At 44.8% G+C, this 14,304-nt stretch overlaps 1 protein-coding gene across 1 annotated transcript in view; it reads right to left on the bottom strand.

Moving 5' to 3' along the window:
* The window catches only part of CDCP1 (CUB domain containing protein 1), an 88,147-nt gene extending 81,921 nt beyond the window's left edge, over positions 1–6,226 (bottom strand). The window contains exon 1 of the mRNA XM_089687432.1: positions 4,658–6,226. Within this exon, the coding sequence (XP_089543558.1) occupies positions 4,658–4,706 (49 nt within the window). The 5' untranslated portion in view covers positions 4,707–6,226. The remainder of the gene's footprint in view (positions 1–4,657) is intronic.
* Positions 6,227–14,304: the final 8,078 nt, after the last annotated feature.

Genomic DNA, 14,304 nt, shown 5'->3' with positions numbered 1-14,304 from the left:
AGATACCCAACATGTCAAGCTTTAAAATTACGCACGCTCGTGGAATGGCGCCAAACTACAGTACTTAAAAATGTCCATGGGTGATGCTTTAAAAATTTCTACAGGTTAGCAGTGTAAAGTTACAGATGAGGTTTAACGCTAGAATTATTGCTCTTGCTCCAACGTTCGTGGCGATACCTCATGTGTGTGGTTTGAACACAGTTTAAATGTGGGCGTGGCCTACGTATGCGTTCACCATTACGTGCAAGCACAGGGGGACGTTAAACTTTTTTTTTTTTTTTTAAATTTTACCCTTTAAAAAAAATTTCAATCCCTTTTATTCCTATCACAAGAAATGCATGCATCCCTTTTGATAGAAATAATTAGTGACAGGTCCTCTTTATGGAGAGATATGGGGTCATCTTTCATAACATGTAACATATTACTTCCATATTCAGGGTGTAACATTTTACGAACGGACAAGCCCCTGCTTCCTGTTGTAACAGCTAGCCTGGCCGCATCATTCATTCACGCTATTCTGTGAATTAATGAACTAGAAGTCCCGACAGCCTTAGTGGCTGTTGGCTTGAAATTCTCAATGAACTACCATGGCGCTGTAGAGCGCCGTGGTAGTTCATTGAATCTTCCACTCAGTATATCTGCTTGCCCATACATTCTGTACAGGCAAGCAGATATACTGACAGGTCTGCAGGAGACCTGCATGGCACCAGCGAACTGCTGATCACTGGTGCAATGCTTTAGTTTAGAGGCTCCTGCAACAAAAAATAGATTCACATTTCTTTAACCTGCAAAAGAAATGTGCATTATTTTTTGTAAAAAGGTCAACTTATCGTTTAATGTAGAAGTAAGGGCTCGTTCACACTTGACTGTTTTACAAACGCTTGCCAAATGCCCCTATAGCGTTTGCCAAGTGTTGGTCCGGCATTTGCGGAGCGGTATTTTAACGCTCCGCAAACTCCGTATACGCGGTTTAGCGCCAGTTGCTAGGCATTTGTCGAGCGTTAAAAACGCCCCACAAATGCCTATAATGAAGTTTGAATGGTGTTACCGCTCCGCAAACACCCCACAAATGCCCCGCAAACGCCAGCCGGGCGTTTGCGGAGCGGCACCATAGACTAGAATAGGAGGCTTTAACGCCTCCTGACTTGACCAGAGGCGTCCGTTTTGCCGCGACACGATGCTAATGCTCCTGTTAGAACAGCACCATGTGCTGCAATGTGCAGAATTGTCAGAGGCGTTTGGGAAGCGGTAAAAATGCTTCCCAAACACCTCTCTGCCGCCTGCACACAATGCTAGTGTGAACGTAGCCTAAAGTCTGCTGTCTGTCACAAAAAAACAAAAACAAACTCATAATCCTTAGTTTAGCAAATGACTCATCAATGCTCAGGGGAACTGTATTTTAGCCATTACTTTGTATTGTGGTGGAGGCCATTCTTCTCTAATGTTGATGCTTAGGCCATCTTGTTCGTATCTCAACATTAACTTCCTCTATCCAATGATGTATTCAGGGTATGCCATGGACACCACTTGAGAAGAGATGCTAAATCCTGGATTTCCCAGAGTCCTCTAGTGTTATACCTGCTCCATGGAAACAAATTACGCTAATCCAGAGCAGGTGGTATCAAGTGCCTCCCCTAGCGTTCAGAAAAGAATGGAAGGCTGCCTGTCACAAAACCTGCTTTGCCCTCTGCCATGATGCACTATTCGTAAGATAGGGATCTCATTTGAAGTGGGCTCTAAGGAATCTCATGTGAAGGGGGGGTCACTGATGTGAGGAGGCTCTGATGTCGAGGGGGCTAGAGAAAGATAAAGTTCAAAGACTGCAAAGACAGGGAGGTGTGGGACTCATAGTAGCACAGCATGAGTATTGCTAAGGCAATCAGCGGAAGTGTGGAGTGACTACACTGTCACACAGTGCAGCTGTGGATAAAGCCAGCCCTAGAATTATCAAAATTAATCTCGTTCAGCAGGAACCGGCCAAATATCAATCCATCTATGGGCAGGCTGGTTGTACTGAAGTCGATTGATTGACTTCAGTACAACCAGCCTGTTGGGTTTTTTGTTTGTTTTTTTATTTTTTGTTTACTTCAACCTGTGGTTAAAGAAAGGAAAATTGCATAATAGATCGCCTGCCCAAGACTGCACTTACAGCACATTGGGTTAATGACTCAACTAATCTGTTAGAAATATATTAATTAAAAGATTAGTTTGATTTGCTGTTCTGAGTTGATATTATGATGAAGTTACTGTATATAAAATATAGGTTTGCAATGTTTGGATGGAGAGAATGTTACCAGCAGCCCATGGATCTCCAGAATGGGTTCAAAGCTTTATTCAGCAATCATATGGTAAAGAAAAAAAAAAAAAAAGTAAATGTTTTGAAATGACACAGGCAGGGGCAGACTGACAACTCATGGGGCCCCCGGGCAATAGGGGATCATGGGGATCATGGGGCCCCTGTGTCCTTGCCCAAACTCAAAAAAGCCTATGAAAAAGGTACCGGGGCATCTCATGGGGCCCCCTACTGACCCCGGGCCCTCGGGCAGTGCCCGAGTTTCCAAATGGTCAGTCCGCCCCTGGACGCAGGTTTCTTGCATGGTCACATGCCTGATGAAGGAGTCCAGTGTGGCTCTGAAACATTGCTTTTGTTACAATGATGTGATCGCTATATAAAGCTTTGGACCCATTTCGGAGATCCATGGTGTTCTGGTGACATTCTTTCGCTCTGATTACCTTTGCTTCCAGCTGCCGGTCGCTGCAGCGCCCATTTACACTTACAGCCCTTATTCAGGAATAGTACATAGAGATGTTTGGATGGGGCACAATTTCAGTGCTTGTAATTAAAGATGTGCTCAGGGTTTGGTCTGAACTTGGATTTGGACTGAACCTAGAAGGAAGCTGGGACTCCTACCCATACAACTAACTGTGGCCAGGACATTCTCCACCCAACAACTACATGTACACAAAGGGGTGGGGATGCTCGTAACATCATTGACCTAATTATTATTATACAGGATTTATATAGCGCCAAAAGTTTGCGCAGCGCTTTACAGTGTGAGAGCAAACAGTACAGTTACAATACAATTGAATACAGGAGGAATCAGAGGGTTCTGCTTGTTAGAGCTTACAATCTAAAAATGGGAGGGTCAAGTGATACAAAATGGGGGGATGAGCTGATGGAGCTGATTACATGAACAGTTGTTAGGTGGGAGGCAGGATAAGCTTTTCTGAAGAGAAACGTTTTCAGGGATCGCCTAAGAAGTTGACAAGAGTAGGAGACTGTTGGACAGATTGGGGTAGGGAATTCCATATGATGGGAGAGGCTCAGGAGAAGTCCTGCAGGCGAGCATGGGAGGAGGTGACAAGGAAACTAGAGAACAGGAGGTCTTAGGAGGAACAAAGTGTGATTCGGTTGGTATTTGAGACCAGGGGCGGACTGACTATTTGGAAACTAGGGCACTGCCCGAGGGCCCGGGGTCAGTAGGGGGCCCCATGAGATGCCCCTGGTACCTTTTTCATAGGCTTTTTTGAGTTTGGGCAAGGACACAGGGGCCCCATGATCCCCTATTGCCCGGGGACCCCAGGAGTTGTCAGTCCCCCCCTGTTTGAGACTAGGTTAGTGATGTAGCTGGGGGGCCGAGCCGTGGATGGCTTTGTAAGTTGTTGATATTTTGAATTTAATTAATTGGGTAAGTGGCAGCTAGAGCAGGGATTGGCAGAGAGGGGTGGCAGACACTGAACAGCTGGTAAGGTGGATGATTCTGGCAGCAGCATTCATAATATGGACACATGGCCATATTATGCCAATGTCATTGACTCATAGCGATGTGGTCTGAAAAGGTCAATCGTGTCAAAAGCATCCCTGTCCCTTTGTATACATGCTGATTGGGCAGCAGTTGGCAGAAGTGACATCTTAATTTTGGGTTTGGTCCAAATTCAAGTTCCAACAAAACTTTGGCTCATCCTTACTTGCTACAGGAGCTATATTTTTTGTAGATGTACCCCTGCTTCTTCCACTGATGCCTCTTCAAATCCAGGGCATGCATGGGCCAAAACAAACCAATTAATAATTGCATGAGTGATTATCTATGCCAGAAACAAGGGATGAACTCTTACTTCTTCAGATCCTTGTCCAAACCCATGTGAGCGAGAAGCTATCACTACACTGGGACAGTCATCTGCAGCTGGGACATTTCCCACTCCTCAGCAGCACATACAGGGGGCCAGTAATGTCTCAGTGCAGACCATTGGCCCAATACAGTGACAGCATCCTAATGGGCTCGCTCATGTGGTATTGAACTAGGATCCGAATACGCTCATTCCTGTCAGAGATCTATGATGATGTCATCCTGGCATAGGCGCTCTTCACATCTCGGCATGGACTGAACGTATAATGAGCTGCGCATGCACTGGTGACATCATCAATGATAACCACAATATCCCAGAACATTAAGGCTTTGCTGGCAGCAGATAATAGCAAAAGCAGTACGTTATATATACTTTAGTTAAGAAAAAAAGTTCCAACATCAATTTTACATCTACAGTACTTTAACCCATGTCATAGAATACCTGTACACCAAAGGGCAGCCTCACATGACATGTATATATAACCTCAGGTAAAAGCCATATTATATGGGCTAAGGTAAGTGACACCTACCTGTCACATGTGATAGCAGGAAGGACAGGAGGATGCTCTGCAGCAGCATTGCTGTGTCTATAGCCCGGGCCAGTGGCTGTATAAATCAGTCCAGGTGTAGGGGGCACTCCTCAGTCCAGGTATAGCAAGCTCTCCCTAGTCCATGTATAGAAGGCTGTCTCCAGACCAAGTGTATGAAGCTCTCCCCAGACCAGGTATAGAAGGCTCTCTCTAGACCAGGCATACGGGGCGCTCCTCAGTCCAGGTATAGAAAGCTCTCTACAGACCAGGTGTACGGGGCACTCCTCAGTCCAGGTATGGAAGGCTCTCTACAGACCAGGTGTACGGGGCGCTCCTCATTCCAGGTATGGAAAGCTCTCTCCAGACCAGGTGTACGGGGCGCTCCTCAGTCCAGGTATGGAAAGCTCTCTACAGACCAGGTGTACGGGGCGCTCCTCAGTCCAGGTATGGAAGGCTCTCTACAGACCAGGTGTACGGGGCGCTCCTCAGTCCAGGTATAGAAAGCTCTCTCCAGACCAGGTGTACGGGGCGCTCCTCAGTCCAGGTATAGAAAGCTCTCTACAGACCAGGTGTACGGGGCGCTCCTCAGTCCAGGTATAGAAAGCTCTCTACAGACCAGGTGTACGGGGCGCTCCTCAGTCCAGGTATGGAATGCTCTCTACAGACCAGGTGTACGGGGCGCTCCTCAGTCCAGGTATGGAAGGCTCTCTACAGACCAGGTGTACGGGGCGCTCCTCAGTCCAGGTATAGAAAGCTCTCTACAGACCAGGTGTACGGGGCGCTCCTCAGTCCAGGTATGGAAGGCTCTCTACAGACCAGGTGTACGGGGCGCTCCTCAGTCCAGGTATAGAAAGCGCTCTACAGACCAGGTGTACGGGGCGCTCCTCAGTCCAGGTATGGAAGGCTCTCTACAGACCAGGTGTACGGGGCGCTCCTCAGTCCAGGTATGGAAGGCTCTCTACAGACCAGGTGTACGGGGCGCTCCTCAGTCCAGGTATGGAAGGCTCTCTACAGACCAGGTGTACGGGGCGCTCCTCAGTCCAGGTATGGAAGGCTCTCTACAGACCAGGTGTAGAGGGTGCTCCTCAGTCCAGGTATAGCAAGCTCTTCCTAGTCCAAGTATAGAAGGTTCTCCCCAGACCGGGTGTATGAAGCTCTCCCCAGACCGGGTGTATGAAGCTCTCCCCAGACCAAGTATAGGGGGCGCTCCTCAATCCAGGTATAGAAGCTTCTCCCCAGCCCAGGTATAGGAGGTTCTCCCCAGCCCAGGTATAGGAGGTACAGGTCACCTCACGCCTGCCCTCGGCTTCTTGTAAACATCGTTATCAGCACGCTGTCGCCTCGTCCTCGGGTCATGTACACAGACAGGGCGATAATAGACGCTTTGTTCCTCCGTCCTCACCTTCCCAGAAGGACCCAGCCCACAGGAAACGGATGGAAGCAGACCTGTACACTCCCAGCTACTCATCACCGTATGAGGCGGGTCACAAGGCGCTGTGCCTCCCTCCAGGTGTACTCGGGATGAGGAGCCCTGCCCGCCCTTCTCTGCTCAGTGAGGGACGCCGTCTGAGCTCCCTGGTAATGAGATATAGAGTATATATATCCATATTCTTATCATTATGTACAAGTGACACAAAGTCCAGGCCGTGGAGAGAAGACCCTGGCTTTAACCCTTTTACTGCCAGAGCCGTGTTTGTGGTTTTTACATACATACTGACAACTCATGGGGCCCCCGGGCAATAGGGGATCATGGGGCCCCTGTGTTCTCGCCCACACCCGAAAAAGACTGTGAAAGGTACCAGGGGCATCTCATGGGGCCCCCTACTGACCCGGGCCCTCGGGCAGTGCCTGAGTGCTCAAATGGTCAGTCTGCCCCTGCATGGAAATCATGTTAGGTCTGGAGATTAGTTTAACCTTCCCCTCCCCCAAACATATACAGTGCCTTGAAAAAGTATTCATACCCCTTGAAATTGTCCACATTTTGTCATGTTACAACCAAAAACGTAAATGTGTTTTATTGGGGTTTTATGTGATAGACCAACACAAAGTGTTACATAATTGTGAAGTGGAAGGAAAATGATAAATGGTTTTCAACAGTTTTTACAAATAAATACCTGAAAAGTGTGGCGTACATTTGTGTTCAGCCCCCCGAAGTCAATACTTTGTTGAACCACTTTTTGCTGTAATTACAGCTGCAAGGCTTTTTGGGGATGTCTTCACCAGCTTTGCACATCTAGAGAGGGACACTTTTGCCCATTCCTCTTTGCAAAATAGCTCAAGCTCTGTCAGACTGGATGGAGAGCGTCTGTGAACAGCAATTGCCAAGTCTTGCCACAGATTCTCAATTGGATTTAGGTCTGGACTTTGACTGGGTCATTCTAACACATTAATATGCTTTGATCTAAACCATTGCATTGCAGCTCTGGCTGTATGTTTAGGGTCATTGTCCTGCTGGAAGGAGAACCTCCGCCCCAGTCTCAAGTCTTATGCAGACTCTTAACAGGTTTTCTTCTAAGATTGCCCTGTATTTGGCTCCATCTATCTGCCCATCAACTCTGACCAGCTTCCCTGTTCCTGCTGAAGAAAAGCATCCCCATACCACATGATGCTGCCACCACCATGTTTCACAGTGTGGATGGTGTGTTCAGAATGATGTGCAGTGTTAGTTTTGGTCCACACATAGCGTTTTGCTTTTAGGCTAAAAGTTCAATTTTGGTCTCATCTGACCAGAGCACCTTCTTCCACATGTTTGCTGTGTCCCCCCACATGTCTTCTCACAAACTGCAAGTGGGACTTCTTACGGCTTTCGTTCAACAATGGCTTTCTTCTTACCACTTTTCCATAAAGGCCAGATTTGTGGAGTGCATGATTAATAGTTGTCCTGTGGACAGATTCTCCTACCTGAGCTGTCGATCTCTGCAGCTCCTCCAGAGTTACCATGGGGCTCTTGGCTGCTTCTCTGATTAATGCTCTCCTTGCCCTGCCTTGTCAGTTTAGATGAATGGCCATGTCTTGGTATGTTTGCAGTTGTTCCATACTCTTTCCATTTTCAGATGATGGATCCAGTGCTCCATGAGATGTTCAAAGATTGGGATATTTTTTTATAACCTAACTCTGCTGGTGTGTTCCTTGGCCTTCATGATGCTATTTGTTCACTAATGTTCTCTAACATACTTCTGAGGCCTTATGAGAACAGCTGTATTTATACTGAAATTAACCACTTGCTGTCCAGAGGATTTACCCCCCCCCCGACCAGGCCATTTTTTGCGATACATAGCTGCGTTTTTTTAACTGACAATTGTGCGGTCATGCAATGCCACGCCCAAATTAAATTTATGTCCTTTTTTTCCCCACAACTAGAGCTTTCTTTTGGTGGTGTTTGATTGCCTGTGCATTTTTAACTGCGCTATAAAAAAAATGGACAATTTTTTAGAAAAATACAATAGTTTTGACTTTTTGCTATTTTGCTAAGAATGTAAAAAATAAACTTTCGTCATAAATTAGGCCAAAATGTATTCTACATGTCTTTGCTAAACAAAAAATCCCAATGTGTGTAAATTAATTGGTTTACGTGAGAGTTATAGCATTTACAAATTGTGGTATAGATACTGGAATTTATTTTTATTTTTTACTAGTAATGATGGCGATCAGCGACTTATAGAGGGACTGCAGTAGGCATTCTGACACTGGGGGGAACGGTCACTGAGATCCCCAGTGACATCAATGCAATGATCAGTGCTAATAAAAAGCACTGATACTGTACTAATGGCACTAGGCAGGAAGGGGTTAATATGTTGGGCAATCAAAGGGTTAACTGTGTGCTGTTTCACAGTAAGCTGTGTGTGTGCTTTCAACTGTAAACACACTGCTTTGTATGGCTCTGCGATGCAAATTAGCGACCTCACAGAACTGGTCTTTTTCCATGGGGCCGCTAATTTGCGTACCTGTCTTTCTGCTGGGAGCGCCAGCATGGCGAGCTCCCAGCACAAAGACCGGGGTGTCACTGAGAGCCACAGGCCCCATTCTAATGATTGGGACTTGGAACTCCTGATTCTGGGTCACCTGATCACTGTGATAACCCCCCCTTGTTTTCTCTTTCTGAATGGAGGAGAGAAACATTGTATCTCTCTCTGTCCTTTCAGACAGAAAAAAAAAAGTATGTGTAATAAATAAACCAAAATACAATATATGCACAGTAAACATAATACACATTAACATTGCACACTCTAACTGAAAGTGAAAAGTGCTCAGTATGAGTATGAATATTGGTAAAAGTAAAATCCACAATAAAGTGCAAAACAGGTCATGCGTTTGCTGACTAGATGGTGCCAAAATACAACATATGCACAGTGAAATAATACACAATAACATTGCACACTCTAACTGAAAGTGACAGGTGCTCAGTATGAGTATGAATATTGGTTAAAAGTAAAATCCACAATAAAGTGCAATAACAAAGTGCTTGACATTTAATGTGCAAACACCGCGATGTCAGTGCTTCAATTCTTCACTCCAAACATGATGCTTGTTAGCATGCCACACGTGTATATCGTAATCCAAAAGTGGCTAAAGTGCCTCCTCACCTTAACCATGTGACCCCTAAGGGCCACAATGCTTTAGGTAATATAGCTCCACCAGACTGGGGATCTCTGTAATAATACTCCTGTAGTATCACTCGATCTCCTCTGCCAGGTCACTTATGCCCTCAGATGGTAATACCCCCGGGATAATCACAAGGCCATAGAGAGGTAGACAAAGAGAGCCTCCATAGTGAAATGCCGTTTATTCCATATAGCAGATGAAAACAAGCCAAAAGAAAACACTCACAGTATAGCAGATCTCATACAGCAGGTCTCCCATGTACTGTGGGTGTACTGGAAGGTGCTGGGTGTTCAAAGATGGCGTCTGCCGAAAGTACGTCAGCGCGCTCTACGCGTTACTCCACGATATCATGTGGCTTCATCAGGACCCTGAAACTGAGCTGCAGTACGGTGGCCAAGACCATACAGCGGTTTAACAGGACAGGTTCCACTCAGAACAGGCCTCTCCATGGTCGACCAATGCAGTTGAGTGCACGTGCTCGGCGTCATATCCAGAGGTTGTCTTTGGGAAATAAATGTATGAGTGCTGCCAGCATTGCTGCAGAGGTTGAAGGGGGGGGGGGGAATCAGCCTGTCAGTGCTCAGACCATACGCTGCACACTGCATCAAATCGGTCTGCATGGCTGTCATCCCAGAAGGAAGCCTCTTCTAAAGATGATGCACAAGAAAGCCCGCAAACAGTTTGCTGAGGACAAGCTGACTAAGGACATGGATTACTGGAACCATGTCCTGTGGTCTGATTAGACCAAGATAAACTGATTTGGTTCAGATGGTGTCAAGCATGTGTGGCGGCAACCAGGTGAAGAGTACAAAGACAAGTGTGTCTTGCCTACAGTCAAGCATGGTGGTGGGAGTGTCATAGTCTGAGGCTGCATGAGTGCTGCCGGCACTGGGGAGCTACAGTTCACTGAGGGAACCATGAATGCCAACATGTACTGTGACATACTGAAGCAGAGCATGATCCCCTCCCTTCAGAGACTGGGCCGCAGGGCAGTATTCCAACATAACGACCCCAAACACACCTCCAAGACGACCACTGCCTTGCTAATGAAGCTGAGGGTAAAGGTGATGGACTGGCCAAGCATGTCTCCAGACCTAAACCCTATTGAGCATCTGTGGGGCATCCACAAATGGAAAGTGGAGGAGCGCAAGGTCTCTACCATCCACCAGCTCCGTTATGTTGTCATGGAGGAGTGGAAGAGGACTCCAGTGGCAATCTGTGAAGCTCTGGTGAACTCCATGCCCAAGAGGGTTTAGGCAGTGCTGGAAAATAATGGTGGCCATACAAAATATTGACACTTTGGACATTTTCACTTAGGGGTGTACTCACTTTTGTTGCCAGCGGTTTAGACATTAATGGGTGTGTGTTGAGTTATTTTGAGGGGACAGCAAATTTACACTGTTATACAAGCTGTATACTCACTACTTTACATTGTAGCAAAGTGTCATTTCTTCAGTGTTGTCACATGAAAAGATAGAATAAAATATTTACAAAAATGTGAGGGGTGTACTCACTTCTGTGAAATATTGTATATCATAAGAGGCATGGCGAGTTTTAATTTTTTTTACATTTTTGAAAATTAAGAAATTCAAAAAATTATTTTCACTATTTTTTTTTTTTACATACTGTCACCAGTGCAGTACAACGTCATCATAGAAAAAGTGTGGCGGTGATCAGGGACACTGATTGGTGACAGTACGAAAAAAAAAATTGATAATTTTTTTTTCAATTTTTTTTATTTTATTATTTTTTGTATTACATTTTTTTTCTCTTTTTTTAAGATTTTTTTTTTCATATTACACTATGAACAAAGTATAATGTTATAGTTTTTTTACACAATTTGATTGCTTATAGCAAATAATTTCTTTGCTATAAGAAAACATTTAACTGAATGAAATCGATTCATTCAGGTTTTTTTGTTGTGATTAGCTGTGATTGGCCATGACACAAATGGGCTGTAGTTGACCCAGCCTGTGCATGTGGTCACTGTGACCATTTACAGCTAGATACACTTGTATACAATGGATGGCATGAAAGGAAGCCATCCATTGTTCACAATTGTCATGTGACCTGCTGTGATTGGTCACAGCAGGTCACATGGTACTGTCAATGGGCCGGTACACAGATCAGTCACCGGTTGTGTTCGAGGTACACAGCCGGTGACAGATCTCACCACAGCGTGGCCCTGCGGGCACCCGCAAGACGCAATTCGGGAAGGACGTCATTTGACGTCCACCCGGATTGTCGAGAGTCCCTCCCCCGGCCATCATTTTTCCTTTTGCCTGGGCGGGAAGTAGCTAAAAACTCTATTTTATTAAAACATAGTGGCCACTCATATAATAAAGGTGTCAACTGCACCAGATATATTGTGCAGAAAGATCCAATGATGTATAAATGCAAGTCAGCAAAGATAAGTCCCACTCATCTGCAATGACACTGTAGTGGTGTATCGAGTGTGTCGTGATGTCATCAAGCCCCTCCTCTACACGTTGCACCACAGGGTCACGTGGCATCCTCAGGGGGATATGATTGGATGCCATCACGCTCTGAGCTTGTATATAGCAGCCAGTGGCCATTTTCTTGTAGCCTCCATGTGACTTGCCCTGACCAATCAACTGCTCCTGCGGCCATTTTATTGTATTCCAATACATATTAACATGCAGACTACAGCAACCAGTTTCTTAAAGTCCCCATGTGTCTTACCTCAACCACTCTACAGCTCCCATTTTATTGTAGTTTGACAAAAACAACACCGCAGAATAACTCACCAATGAAGATATCACCCCTCTCTTCTACACTCAAGCGTCCCGCGGTTATATTAATTTAGTCCCACAAATACTACCACCATGGATTGGATGCAATATCTAACTTATTACAACCACCTCCCTTTATACTTTACACAAGGCCATAGAAATGCAGACATTACTAACACCCCAGGGATTAAATTTATGCATTCACAACTAGATATTGCTCTCCAATGTTGGTATCAAAACATACATGCGTAACATAATACCATATTGCACTCCCATTACTTCCAAATATGAAGCAAGGCTACACTGGTGCAACAGTATACAATCACACATGGATATCTCAATCCAATCATTACAGATGTACTGTATATTAATGATAACATATAGTCGTGAATCACCGTAGCTGATAAATGTAATCTCCCATAGCCAATATGACAGCAAAGCAACAAGAATATATTAATCACTTATAAAACACATTGGGGTTTATTTACTAAAGCTGGAGAGTCCAAAATCAGACTCCCTTCTGCATAGAAACCAATCAGCTTCCAGGTTTCATTGCCAAAGCTTCATTGAACAAGCTGAGGTTAGAAGCTGATTGGTTTCTATGCAGAAGGGAGTCTGATTTTGGACTCTCCAGCTTTAGTAAATAAACCCCATTGGGTCAAACTCTGCATTTAAACCATTTAGGACCAAAGATCCCAATTCATAGATCCATCGAGATTCTTTCTTACTTAACTCCCTAATCTTATGATTCCCCCCTCCAATGTTTTTTATGTTTCCACCCCCCAGAATTGTAATAAACTGTAATACCTTTGATGAACCAATCTAAAATGGTTGGACAAATAGTGATCTTTGTAACCTCTACCTATATTGTAAACATGCTCCTTTATTCTCTCTTTTAATGCTCTTAGTCATACCTACATAAAAAAAATCTGCAGGGACACATCAACATATACACTACTCCTTTAGTGTGACAAGATATAAAATCCCTGATCACATACTGTCGTGCTGAAATCGTGTTACTGAATGTCTTTCTTCTATTATTATTCTTAACCGTAATACAGCTATGACAATGGCCACAGGCATAGAAGCCTTTTCCATCAAAAAAATTAAATTTATTGTTGTCATTCTGAGGATCTATTATATTTGCACTAACCTATCCTTCAGAGTGGGTGCTCTTTTATATACAAATATCAATATACGATTTTAAAAGTTTACCCTGATTTAGAATGGGCCAGTATTTGCGTATAATTTGTTCTACTTTTTTGTGTTGCATATTTTAGTCCATTACTAGTTCTCTGTCTTCATTTTTTCTTTATTTGTCTCTTAACATATCTGCTCTGTTTATATTACTAACTAATTTCCTTTCCTTTTTAAGAAGCACTGTATCATATCCTTTATTGGCAAACATATTAATAAGCTTATTGGTCTGCTCTTTAAAATCCTCATCCTGAGTGCAATTCCTTCTAATTCTTATAAATTGCCCTTTCGGGATGTTGATCAGCCAGGGCTTATAATGACAACTGTTATTCGGTATATAAGAATTCCTATCTGTATTTTTAAAATACATTTTAGTGATTATTTTATTCTCACTGACCATCACTTCCAGATCAAGAAAATGTACATTAATATCTACTGATAACTGGATATTCCTGTTGTTATTATTAAATTCATCAATAAATATATTGATGTCATCTTGCACCCCATTCCACAAGAATATCAAGTCATCAATGAACCTTCTGTATAATTTTATCTCTGGTCTAAGGGAATGGAAGATGCATTCCTCCTTCCATTTGGCCATATATATATATTGGCCACACTGGGCGCAAATTTTGCTCCCATAGCGACTCTGTTATGATCCGCCAGGCGGAGCCTTCCAGCTACCAACTGACAGACCAACCCAGAGCGTGGGGTCTAAGCCCGGGCTGTGCCTTCACCAGGGCCCCTGATGGTGGGGATGGACTTGAAACAGTCCCGGGCCAGGTCACGACCTCTGAGCGGGCCCACCAGCGGCTGAGGAGGCCTCCGGGGATGTGTGTAGGTACCGGGAGAGCCAGATATGAAGAGGATGGCGGCCCCAGCAGGGTGGTACGGATAGTGGTCCCGTGGGGGTAAGCGGGGTACCGAATCGGCGGGCAAGGAGTAGTCGGGTCACATGCAGGGTCGGCCAGGTAAATCAGTCCGTAGAATAGTCAGGATAATCCGAGTCAAAACACAGGAGCGGGCAGAATAGTCAGGAGAAGCCGGGTCAATCACAGGAGCGGGTAGAATAGTCAGGGCAAGCCGGGTCAATCA

Source organism: Staurois parvus, unplaced genomic scaffold (assembly GCF_062004578.1).
Source record: "Staurois parvus isolate SC_StPar_1 unplaced genomic scaffold, SC_StPar_1.0 ptg000020l, whole genome shotgun sequence".
Classification (NCBI taxonomy): Eukaryota; Metazoa; Chordata; class Amphibia; order Anura; family Ranidae; genus Staurois; species Staurois parvus.
This window is presented reverse-complemented; position numbering and strand designations above follow the sequence as displayed.